Source organism: Poecile atricapillus, chromosome 26, assembly GCF_030490865.1.
Source record: "Poecile atricapillus isolate bPoeAtr1 chromosome 26, bPoeAtr1.hap1, whole genome shotgun sequence".
Taxonomy (NCBI): Eukaryota; Metazoa; Chordata; class Aves; order Passeriformes; family Paridae; genus Poecile; species Poecile atricapillus.
Genome location: NC_081274.1, coordinates 4,630,030 through 4,642,033, shown reverse-complemented (window position 1 = coordinate 4,642,033; position 12,004 = coordinate 4,630,030). Strand labels below are relative to the sequence as shown.

At 49.1% G+C, this 12,004-nt stretch overlaps 2 protein-coding genes across 2 annotated transcripts in view; one reads left to right on the top strand and one right to left on the bottom strand.

Annotated features, from left to right (window-relative positions):
- Positions 1-12,004, bottom strand: part of LOC131588455 (zinc finger protein 729-like) — a gene marked incomplete at its 5' end in the record, with an annotated part of 206,536 nt that overhangs the window by 99,669 nt on the left and 94,863 nt on the right.
- Positions 455-5,944, top strand: LOC131588614 (zinc finger protein 239-like). Its single transcript, XM_058857566.1, has 2 exons — positions 455-576; positions 4,867-5,944. The coding sequence occupies exon 2, from the start codon at positions 4,894-4,896 to the stop codon at positions 5,602-5,604; it is 711 nt and encodes a 236-aa protein (XP_058713549.1). The 5' UTR covers positions 455-576; positions 4,867-4,893; the 3' UTR covers positions 5,605-5,944.

The window sequence follows — 12,004 nt, the reverse complement described above, 5'->3', positions numbered from 1 at the left end:
AAAGGGGACGACAGTCTAAGTTGTATGTTATCTTATCCAAAGCCTGGTTTGTGCAAAAAGAGAAAGGGGGAATTGTTGCTATATTTTATATATTAGTAAAGGCCTGTATGCACAAACCAGCCTTTGAAGTAAGTCGTGATATTAAGGGCTAAAGTCCTTGAAACCTTCATGCAGAAGAGAGAGTAAAGCAAAACAATATCCCTGTGTGTAAGAGAAAAAATGTAAACTGTGTGTGTTAGCCAATAGTAGCTTGTTCTGCCTGCAGACCCTGTAGAACCCTATAAAGTGTGCTAAAGATAGAAATAAAGTGGCATTCACGATTACTTCTGTGAAGAGTGGTGAAGAGCTGGCGGTCTCTCAACACCCTCTCATGGTCAATGCAAGACAAAGCTTCAGTCAAAATAGTTCCCAAATATTTAACTATTTTCTCTACCATTTGCCATTTTTTTTCAGATACTCAAAGCTGCTTTTTTGCCTGAAAATGAAGCCATTTCACAGAGGCTTCCTCTACCTCTTCTCCTTGTCCTCCTGACTGGATCAAGTCATCCACATCCTGCATTAAGCCAGTCCCTGGGGGTGAGGTCAATTCCTTTGATATTTCCTGCAAGGCTTGCCCCAATCAGGCCGGTGCTTCCGTGCATCCCTGCAGAAGGACCGTCCATGTCTTGAGCATTTTCCCTTCTACCTCTTGTTGCCAGCCCAAGGCAGAATTGTGTTTGCATCCTCTGGAAGTGGGCAGATCCCCAGAAAGCATCTTTTGCATCAGGTTCTGAATGGCAGCAGTGTGAGGAGGGCACCTGGTTGAGGATGGTGTAAGGATCTGAGAGTGTGGGGTGCCTCGGTTTCATCATCTCATTTCTTATTCCTGGGTCCTGCAGCATTCTGTGGATTCCATTGGATTTCTTGTTTGGCAGGATAGGAGCATTCTAGGGAGCCATCCCTGGCTCCCCAAGCCGTGCCTTGAGCAGGACTCCCAGACAGGCTGTGAGCCCTTCCTTCCCTCCCTTGGAACAGGGGATTGCTTTTCGACACCTCTTGTCCTGGTTGCTTGAGGGAAATTTGGAGAGGCTCCATATCCAATTTTGCCAATTTCCCTGGGGCTGCCCACACTTGTGGGTTCACTTCAGCCGTGGCTCTGCCAGACATTTGACACAGAGGTACAACAGAACCAGCCTCTGTATCACCTATTGCTATATTAATTTGCATTCCCAATTTAGCCATCAAATCCCTTCCCAGTAAATTACAACCACAATTGTGAGCAAATAAAAATTTCTGCATTTCAAACCCATCCCCCACATCTACTGATAGTGGCTGAATAAAACACAGCCACTCATGTTTCCCACTTATTGCCTTAATTATTAAAATATTCCCTAACAATTTACTCCCTTTAGATGTAAGATTCTGAGTGGATGGAGAGGCCCCTGTGTCCATCAGGAAAGGTCTCCTCTGGATCCAGAGCCACCCTGAATGTTCCCAAGGGCTCCAGTGTGGTGGGTCCCTGGTGAAATGGGAGCTGTGAGACCGCTAAGAATCCGTGTCCATCAAGGGCTGGACTTGCTGGTGCTGAGGGTGCTCCTGTCTGTGCTTGCAGTGTCCTTGTGCCCTGCAGCTGGAAGGCTGATTCCTTGCCAGGGGCTGTTTGGGTGGGCTGTCCCCTGGCCAGGAGGGCAATGCCTGTGCCAGGTGCTTGTGATCCTTAAAAGATGATCTGGATCCTTGCAGGTCTAATCCCCATTTCTGAGCTGTTCCTTCCTGGTGCTGGCTGTGCTGAGGCTCCCCTCCGCAGCCCGTATCCCAGAGCCGGTCCCTGTCCTGCCGCAGTGTCCAAAGGCGGCCCCCCCGGCGGGCAGGGCCGGCAGCTCCACGGGGCCGGGCAGCGGCCGGGGCGTCCCGCAGCCTCCTGGGGGCCGGGGGCCACTGCCGGCCCTGCCCGGGGGGTGCTGGGGTCAGGCAGCGCCCGGCGCTGAGCCCCGGCTGCCCCACAGCCCCGGCCCGGCCCCACAGCTCCCCACAGGCCCCCAGCCCGTGCTCCCGGTGCCGCAGCTCTGCGCCCGCTCCTGCCGCTCCCAGCTCAGAGAAACCCCCTGAAATCCTCACCTCCTTGTTTTCCTGTCCTGGAATCTGGAGGTAAAGAGGATCTGGATCAGTGGTTTGGTGGTTTTAGCAGTAGCTAAAAATCACTAGAATACTTATTCATTTCTTGTTGTGAGTTGTGGATTTGGAGAAGGGCAAAACAGGATTAAAACTTAAAAGGAATAAAGAAATTTTATTACTCGAACTACAAAAATAAGAAACCAGAATAAAACTTCCAGACACCTTTTCTTCCCATCTCACCTTTTTCCTTGCCCGACTGACAGCATAGAGACAAAATCTGGTGGTTAAAGCAGTCCCAGCTCTACAATGGTCATTTCATCAGTCTTTGTAGAGAGAGTTCTCTCTTGTCATTCCATGGAGAGTTTTCCACAAGAAAAACAGTTTCTTGTGGCTTTTCCTTTCTCTTGTATGGCAGCTGCCCGGAAAAAACTCTGCCATCATTCCCTCTTCCCATTTCACACCACTCTGAGGTGCATTCATGGGCCATGAACTCAAGGAGTATTATTTTAAGGATGAGTTATTCAAAGGCAAATGTTCTCTTCATTTCTCCCTGTGACCATCTCTGGGAACAGAGGTTTTCTCTTTTTCTTCCTGGGTGCCCAAGTATCTCCATCAACTCTCACTTTTCATTCTCTGTTCCAGCATCTCATGGGATCACAACTACTCTCCCATCTGCTTAGCTCATCAGTGGATACCTTTGCTCAGAGTTCATGGTTTGAATAGTTCATTCCACCTTATACTCTTTTCATGAATTAAAGGAGTTATTCAGAAACATTGTTCATCTCCATGGCCTTACCAAAAGAGTATTTTAGCTTATTAAAGCATGTCCTCATTCTCCTTCCATCTGAGGCTTGATTCCTTCCTTCACTGACTTGGATGGTTTATGTTGTCTCTTTACATGATGATCACTCTCCCTTTCCTCTCTCTGGAAAAGGATTAAACCTGCAGGTCTCATCTGGGTAGTGAAAGGGTTTAAATCTGGCCCAAGTCTTGTGGATGGTCACGGGCAGAGGCTGGGGCTGTTTTTGATGGGTGATTTTTCAGTGGCTGTGCTGGGGGAGGGTGGCCAGCATCTCAGCACGCTGCAGGCCGATGGCTTCCCCTGCCCGTACTCGGCAGTTTCTGGTGAAATCCAGCGGCAGCAGAAATTTCAGCTGAGCCAGGGACCGGCCTGGCCCGGCAGCGCTGCTGTTCAGGGCTCGGCGGGCTTCCCGAGGGGCTCAGCCACTCTGGGAAAGGGCTCCTGCCAGTCTCCATCCCCTTCCTGGGAGCTGCTGGGCTCTGGCCCCACGCCCCCACCCCGAGGCCGTACAGGCTGTGGGGAAAGCGGGGAGGGGGGGGCCCGGCTGCACCAGAGCTCTGTTATGTTTTAAAGCCAGAAACACAAAAGACCCAAAAGCTCCTGGCTTTAGGTTTAAAAGGTGGTATTCACAAAGGTAATCTCACTTTTCAGTGGTCAAAAACACTGTCAATTCTCAGAACTGGCCAGCTATTGGCCAGGTCTCAGGCAGAGAAGAAACTCCCAGCAGCCTCTCTCAGAGCCATCGTATTCGTGGATGTTTCCAGCTTTTTTTCTTAAATGGCAACACATGACAGCTGGCAAATTTGGAGGATGAGACCCTTCTGAAAAACATTTCCAATGCTCAGTATTTTTCTCTACCCCCTCTTTTCTATCATCCCTTTTCTTACCCCATAGATTGCTCCTGCTGCTTCTTGCCTTAAGCACATTCCTGCACACTCCCCTTCAGCCAATACCTTCCCAGCACACCAACACCATCCATCCCCTGTTGTCTAAATCCCTTCTGGACTTTCCTTATTGTCCCCCTGGGTACCCATGTCCTTAATTCCCTCTGGGAGAATGTGCAAACGACCTCCACATGCTCCCAAGGGAGCCTTGAGAGATATTTTGGGGTCTTCATCCCTTTGTCCAGGATGCCCTTCTAACATTCCATATTCTCCCCTCAATGGTCCCAGCTGAAGCCCAGCTGCGCCCCTCCCCCCCGGGCCTTGGCGCCCCCCTTGAGGGGAATTTGGGGAGGTGGGAGGGGGGAGCGCCAAGGCCGGGCCCCCCCGCGCTGTGGTGGCGGGAGCGGCTGCAGTGGGGAGCGAGTGCGGGCGGAAGCGGCCGAGAGCCCAGCGCTGCCCCAGGCCGAGCTGGCCCAGCTCCATCCGTGCCCCTGCGGTGGGATGCTGTGGGACTGGGGGGGAAGAGGGAGGCGGCAGTGGGTGCTGGGCCTGGGGGCAGGAGGAGAAGGGAAGGAGAAGCAGAGTAAGAACAAAATGGTCAATGGATGCACGTGGGAGTAGAAGGTGGGATTGTGCAGGAGTAGGATGAAGAGGAGTGTGAGCAAGAGTTGGGACACAGGAGGAGGAGGAGGAGCAGGAAGAGGGAGCAGCACAAGATTCCACTCTCCCTGTGTGTGCAGTCCCGGGGGTGTTTCCCTGCCCACAGTCAACAGGTGAGTGCAGAGCCGGATCCACAATTTTCACTGTGCTGAATCTTGGTGTTTCTGAGCTTTATTGGGCTAAATGTCGGTGCTTTGTCTTTTTGCAGGGGCTGAATCTTTCTGTTCTGGAGGAGGTTTTGCCTGGATTTAGTGTTTGGGTAGTTTTTGATCCTTGTTTTGATGTTTGGAGGATGTTTGGGCTGAATCTTGGTGTTTTAGAGATTCTTACAGACACAAGATGCCCAATGACTTTCTGAGATGAACTTGGGCAAGGAGGAACCCCCAGCCCAAGGTGCTCTCCTGTTGTTTTTTTCCTCCTATTCAGGAATTTTCATTCCCAAACCGTGTCTAGATGGAAGAGGAGGAGGAAAAGCCCCAGAGATGCCGCACAAGGAGGAGCTGCAAACCCAGCCCAGGGAGCTGCGAGGAGGAAAGATCCCCCCAGTGCCAGGAACACGGCCAGAGATCCAGCCAGAGCTCAGAGCAAGGGGAGAAGCCCCACAAGTGCTTGGAATGTGGGAAGGGCTTCAGGTGGAGCTCTGAGCTCCTCCGGCACCAGAGGATCCACACTGGGGAAAAGCCCTACGAGTGTGGGGAATGTGGGAAGAGCTTCAGCCGGAGCTCCAACCTGAGGAATCACCAGATGATCCACACGGGGGAAAAGCCCTATGAGTGTGGAAAATGTGGGAAGAGCTTCAGAGGTATCTCTGACCTGATGAGACACCAGGTGATCCACACAGGGGAACGGCCCTACACCTGCTTGGAATGTGGGAAGAGCTTTGGGTGGAGCTCTGACCTGAGGGCACACCAGCTCATCCACACTGGGGAGAGGCCCTACGAGTGTCCCCAGTGTGGGAAGAGGTTTCAGACCAGCTCCCATGTCCTCAAACATGAGCGGATTCACACAGAGGAGAGGCCCTTCCGCTGCCCCGACTGCGGGAAGGGCTTCAAGTACAACTCCCACCTCACCGTCCACCGGCGCATCCACACTGGGGAGAGGCCCTACGAGTGTCCCCAGTGTGGGAAGAGCTTCTCCACCAGCTCTTACTTGACCAAACACTAACGGAGGCACCAGTAAGGGAAGCCCTGCGAGTGCCCCGAGTGCGGGAAGAGCTTCGTGCGCTGCTCCAGCTCCATCCCCCATGGGAGGATCGGCGTTGGATGATCCCCAGTGACCCCCGTTGGGCAGAGCCCTGGTGATCCGTGGTCCTGGTGATCCGTGTTGGGAAGACACCTGGCTGGCAGGCTCCACATCTTCCTGGCTCCCTGTGGGCACCTGGATGAACGCAGGGGAATGAAAATCCAACAGGATACAGAATGACAATGGGAATTGTTGACTTTAAATCCTCAAGAACCTTTTGCCTCAGGAGCTCTGTGGGCAGAGAAAAGGGGGTGACACTGAGCTTGGGGGGCCCAGAGGGGAGCACACACGCTCTGTGGGGGGGGGAGGACACGACCCCCAGGACCCCGCCTCAGCTTTCTGCGCAGGCAGAAACCAAGCCCCAGTGCCAGGAAGACAGGAAGGCGAAGCCCAACAGGGAGACTCCAATCCCCATCAGCATCTTGCTGTGGGCAGCGTTTGACAGCATCCCTGGGGGTCTGCAGAGGTCAGGACCTCTAAAAACTCTCACAGACATCCTAAGCCTTTCCAAGGACCCTCCCAGTCTCCCCCAGCCCACCCAGGACCCTCTAAAAGCTCCTTTGGAGTCACTAATTTTAAACAATTAAGAATTTTAGAAAAATTGGAGATCTTAGCTAGAGATAGGCCTTGCTGGAAGTAGTTAGAGTTAATGATTAAGTGAGAAGCAGGATTTGAGATAATCAACTTGGGACTTAGGTAAAAATTACTTGTTTTTGTATGTTTGTTTAGCTGTGCTTATAATGAGAAAAGAGAAACTGATAAACGGTTTCAGGAAGCTCACAGACCTTACATCTGGAAACCCATTTCAAAGTGACAAGGGAGGAAATTGGAGTTGTGCTAAATGTCATTTGTAATGTCAACCATTGTAACTGCATAAAGGTGAGAGTAAGGAAGAGCGGTTTTTCTTCATCTCTTGATGACTCCTCATTGCCAAAACGACCCCCTCCTCAAATTAGGGAGCCCACCACACAGGTGTAATGACTTTTTAAATCATTACCGTGCATTTTAATCCAAAGGGGGGATTGGGAAGTGTTAGCATTATGCATATCTATTAGTATTAGTATGTATTGGTATTTTGGAAATTCAAGACTTTTGGAAATAAATAGACACTGGAACCTTTTGTCAACTTGCAGTGCGTATTAAGGGGATGACTCCCGCACTCGCCCAGTGCTGTGATTAAACATCCACTTTGTAACTTTAAACTGTTGGAGAGGTTTTTTGTCCATTAACAGATTGATGTTGATACCAGATCAATATTGCTATTTTGGTAAATCACTGCCAGTCTCTTCCCAGCCTCCCCAGGACCCACCAGAGCCCCTCCTGTTCCTCTCAGGATCCCAAAGCCCCCTCCCAATTTCTCCCCACTGCCCCTGGACCCCCAAACCCTCTCCAGTCCCTTCCCAGCCTCACCAGGACTCGTCAGGTCCCCTCCCAGTCTCTTCCCAGCACAACCAACCTCATCCCAATCCCTGCTTTCCAATGCCCAATTTCTTTCCAGCCCCTCCAGTTTCACTCAAATCCCTCCCAGTGACACCCAGCACCCCCAAACTCCCTCCCAGGGTCCACCAGGACCCCCCGGACCCCATCCCACCCTCCCCAACATCCTCCAATCCTTTTCTCAGCCATTTTTGACCCCCAAACATCTCTCCCAGTTTAAACCAGTCTATCTCAAACTCCCTCCCAGTTCCTCCCAGCACACCCCAATCCCCCTCTGGGTCCCCCCAGTGCCTCCCCCGCTGCCCCCGGCGCTGTGGGGGCCGGGCCGTGCCCCAGTGCCGGCTCAGGGGGTGCTCCAGGCTGACGTGCTCCACCTGGCAGCTGGAGCTGAGCCCGCATTGCCGGGGGCGGTTTCCAGCAGCACCAGGAGCTGCTGGCTCCAGTCCCCGCTGGGGAGCACGGCAGTGGCCAGCACGTGGCCCGAGAGCTGCTGCTGGCCCTGGGAGCAGCTCAGCTGGATGTGGGCAGGGGAGAAATCCATCAGGGAGCAGAGCAGGCGGCCGGGGCCGGGCTGGGAGCTCGAGGGCACCAGCGAGATGGACACGATGGGGGTGATAGTAAAAGGTTCTAAAATCTTAGAAAATTTGGAGACTTAGCAAGAAAGTTAAGTTTGCCAAGCCCTGGGAAAAGTAGGCCCTGGGAAATGTTAGACCTTGTGCTCACTAAAGATCAGTTCAATCTGCACCTGTGTAATCAGTATATGATAAATGATACAATTGTTAGATGTGATTAGATATAATTACTGTTTAAAGAACATGAGGAACAATGTTAGGAAGCTGGGGGAGATCACGAGAAATCCATGCTTGGATAAAAACAATGCGTACAATAGAACAATATAAGTTTAATAATTAATATGTAAGTTATATAAGGATGGAGTGTAAAAACATGTTCAACTCAAAACCAAATCGGGTCAGGTTTGGGTATGTGTACCCCTGATACCCAGAGCTCTTCAATAAAGCACCTTCATATAATCAGTCTGTGATTATGTGTGTTCCTGAGCTCTAATATTTTGGCACCCCAGATGGGACCCTGTGAGTGCTGCTGAGCTCGCTCACGACCCGATCACGCTCCAGCCGGCACCGAGGGATTCTCGGGGAGCCCATCCGGCTGCGACCGTCTCCGCTGCTCACAACGTCCCCGGGAGAGAAAGGTAAGGTGCTTTACTTTGGTTTGGGTGCCTGCCAGTTAGACACAGCGAAAGCTGCGCGTGGTTGGGCTAAAGGAATTCCTGTTGGTATTGCCCAGGCGCCGTCTGTCAGACGACTGCGAAAGCGTCGCAGGTTCGGCATTTGGTGTATTGTAGTTGTGACATGGAGCAGGGTTCTGGGCTGCAGTGCTCCCATACTGGGTACTTCTCCTTTGGGGTGCTTATTAGCACATTGGAAACAAGGTAACTTTGGGGAAGAATTACATAAAACTAAGTTAATTTTGGTGAGATCTCCCACAGAAAAAGACCTCAGCGACCCCCTCTCATCTGTTGGTAGCTATAATCCCCTCTTCTCTCTCTCTTTACTTTGTTTTCTTTATCTCTCTCTCTCTCTCTCTCTCCTCTATCACATAACCCTTGTTGTTGGCACTAAAATAAAGGTACATTATTGCTGTTGTTATGATTTAAACTGAAATCCCTTTGTGTCCTTTTTGCACTCTGAGATCAAACAAACCTCTCACGAGTCCCACTCACGTTATTGAATCCAGACATTTAAACTGGAGTCACGGACAGGATTTCTGACAGACAGAAGGGGCTGCAGGTTTGTTGTGCAGTCTGTATTAGGGGAAGGACGTCTCGCTCCAGCCGCACCCAGCCCGACACTCCCAAAAGAGTGAGCGGTGTCTAGAAAGCAAGTGGGGCGACTCGAATTTCCCACAAACTGCACACGCCGAGGTGAAAAGCACCCCACACTCACTTGAGGGCTCTGTCTGCAGAATTTCACAAAAGATCTCTTAGTGCAAAAGGGCGGGAATGTTTTTATTCTTGTGTGTATGAATTTTGACTGCTTGGTGTAGCAGAAAGACAACCAGAATTTCAAACTGAAGGAGTGCCTCCCAAGCAGATTTGGTCTTTTCACCCAAACAGGGAAGCAAAAAGTTGTGTGTGTGTGTATAATTTAAGTTTATACCTCCCTGTAGTGGTTTTTCCCTTTGTAAAATGACTGAAAACAGCAGTGCAAAAGTTAAAACTGCATTTTATGCATGTTATGCTCTGTTAGCAAAACACAATGCCAGACCTTCTCCAGGAGGGAAAAGTTGGTGCTTAATAATTGGTTTAATTTGGAAAATGTGATTGACAGAGTATGTTCTTTACAACATGAAACAAAATTTAAACTGTACAAAAATAAAACTGTACACTGCTCAGTTTTGGGAGCTTGTCTTACAGCAGCTATAGAAACTCGCTGTAAGTAAAGAAGTGAGGAAAAAACTACAATAGACTCCCTCCAAAACCTAGTTAAAACTTTGCAAAAACAATTGGATGAAGAAAGAAGTAAGATCAATCTGTTGCGAGCAGCCCTCCATAAAAAAAATTCACAAAATGCTGACTTGCTAAAAGAAACAAGAGAGGGAAACCCCTCTCATTAATCAAATTTACCCTCAAAAAGAGCTAACTTGGATAAAATTGTGGGGAACACTGCTGTCCTAGTTTGAAACCTCTAATTAAAACAAAATATAATTATATCAATGATAAAAGTCTTGATCCGCACATCACCACTAAAAATAGAAAAAAGGAAAAAAAAAGAAAAAAAAAAAAAAAAAAGAAGAAATAAAGGGAGTACGGGCGTCTCCCTCACGAGTCAGAAACAGAATATGTATTCCGTGTGTCTCTCACTAGAGGTGATCAAATTCGATTGAGGGAACTGGAATCCAGTGGGCACTGGGGACATGAAGTCTTCTTAACAGCAGGAGACAGACGTAACCCATGGTCCCTAACTCAGCACACAGCTTATTGGGCAGAGGGGCTTCACCCCTTGGAAAGGGGGGACCCTATAGCTATAGTGAGTACCCCAAACCAACTACTGAAAACATTCACAAAGCTGCCTGCTTGCAAATGATACACAAAAGAAAATTAATTGCTGGCTATGAATCACCAATGTTGTTACCTGTGAAAACTGAAATGATGACCCCTTTCATTCAAGGCCTTCCAGAATCACTTAAACCTACAGCAATTTTCCTCCAAAAACACAGCAGCTATAACCTCTGTGGATAGACTAGACAGATTTCTTGGGAACCTGATTGCTCAACCTGGTTCCACTGATCCTGGGTTTACTCCCTTCACCAACCCCTCTCAGCCCACAGGTTCACAATTGTGTTCTCCTGCTAGGAACCATAAAATTTGGACACAGAGAAAAGTTGCAAAAGAGCTAATTAATTACAGTAGCAATTATGGACCTGTAAAAATCCCAGAAGAAAAATCAGAGAAAGCAAATGGTGTTAGATACATTGGTTCTCTTAAGGAAAACCCAGAAAAGAGAAAACAAATCTCTAACTGCCCATATTGGTGGTCACTAAAGATAAGGAAAGGGGTCCCCAGAAACATAATGGATGGCTTATCACTTAAAAGTTGAGTAAAGCAGTTTCTAATTGGCACTGTCCCAAGTTCATTGTATCGAATGCCCCATTGTATAACCCAGCACAGCTCCACAGGCTCTGGGCTGGGAGCCAAAGCAGTCTCCTTCTCAGCTTCTGGGAGTGGAGCCCAAACAGCTTTAGAATCAGGGAAACTGGTAACTCTGCCTCTCATGGGTGAGCAGAGAGGCAGAGGTTGGTTGTATTTAAAATGCTCACTAGAAATAACAAAACTGGAGACGTACTGATTATAACAATAGTGGGTCCTAAACGTGCACCTATTACTTCTGCAGTTAACACTCGAGCCCAAATTTCTGTGTTGACCAGTACAGACTAGTACAGGATTTGAGAGCAATAATAGAATAACTAAAGATATTTACCCAGTGGTAGCTAATCCTTGCACACCGTTAACATCCGTAAAAGAGAAATAGAAATGGTTTACAGTAATTGATTTAAAAGATGCCTTTTTCTGCATACCCCTTGACAAAAAAAGTAGGAAACTGTTTGCCTCTGAATGGGAAAATCCAGAAAATAGAAGGAAAACTCAGCTCACCTGAACACAACTCCCACAAAGATACAAGAACAGTCCAACACTATTTGGAAGCCAGCTGGTGAAGGAGCGGGAGATTTGGACTGAGAATGGGCAAGTACCAAGAGAACAATACCTGCTGTTACAGTATGTTGATGATATACTGACAGCTACAGAAGAGAAACCAACCTGCATAAAGGTAAAAAATTGAAAATTTTAAATCAGCTGGGAATGGGAGGATATAAAGTGTCTAAAGGAAAGGCACAAATTGCCCAGCAGACTGTGATTTACCTGGGATGTGAAATCTCACAAGGACAGTGTAAGCTGGGTACTAATCGTATTTAAGCTATTTGTGCTATTCCAGAACCCCAGAACCTACATGAGATACAAGTTTTCCTTGGGATGACAGAGTGGTACCACCTGTGGATCATGGACTATGGACTAATTGCAGAACCCCTGTATGAAGCCCAGAAGACACAACCGCTTACCTGGGGCAAACCACAGAAGGAGGCCTTCCTCAGACTGAAGGAGGCATTGACAACAGCTCCGGCGTTAGGACTGCCTGATCTATCCAAAGATTTTCAGCTGTTTGTGCATGAAAGATCACACCCAGCACTGGGAGTGCTGACCCAACATTTGGGAAGCTGGAAAAGGCGGGTAGGCTGCTTTTCCAAACAACTTGACACCGTGAGTGCCGGATGGCCTTCATGCCTGCGGGCAGTTGCAGCCACTGTGATG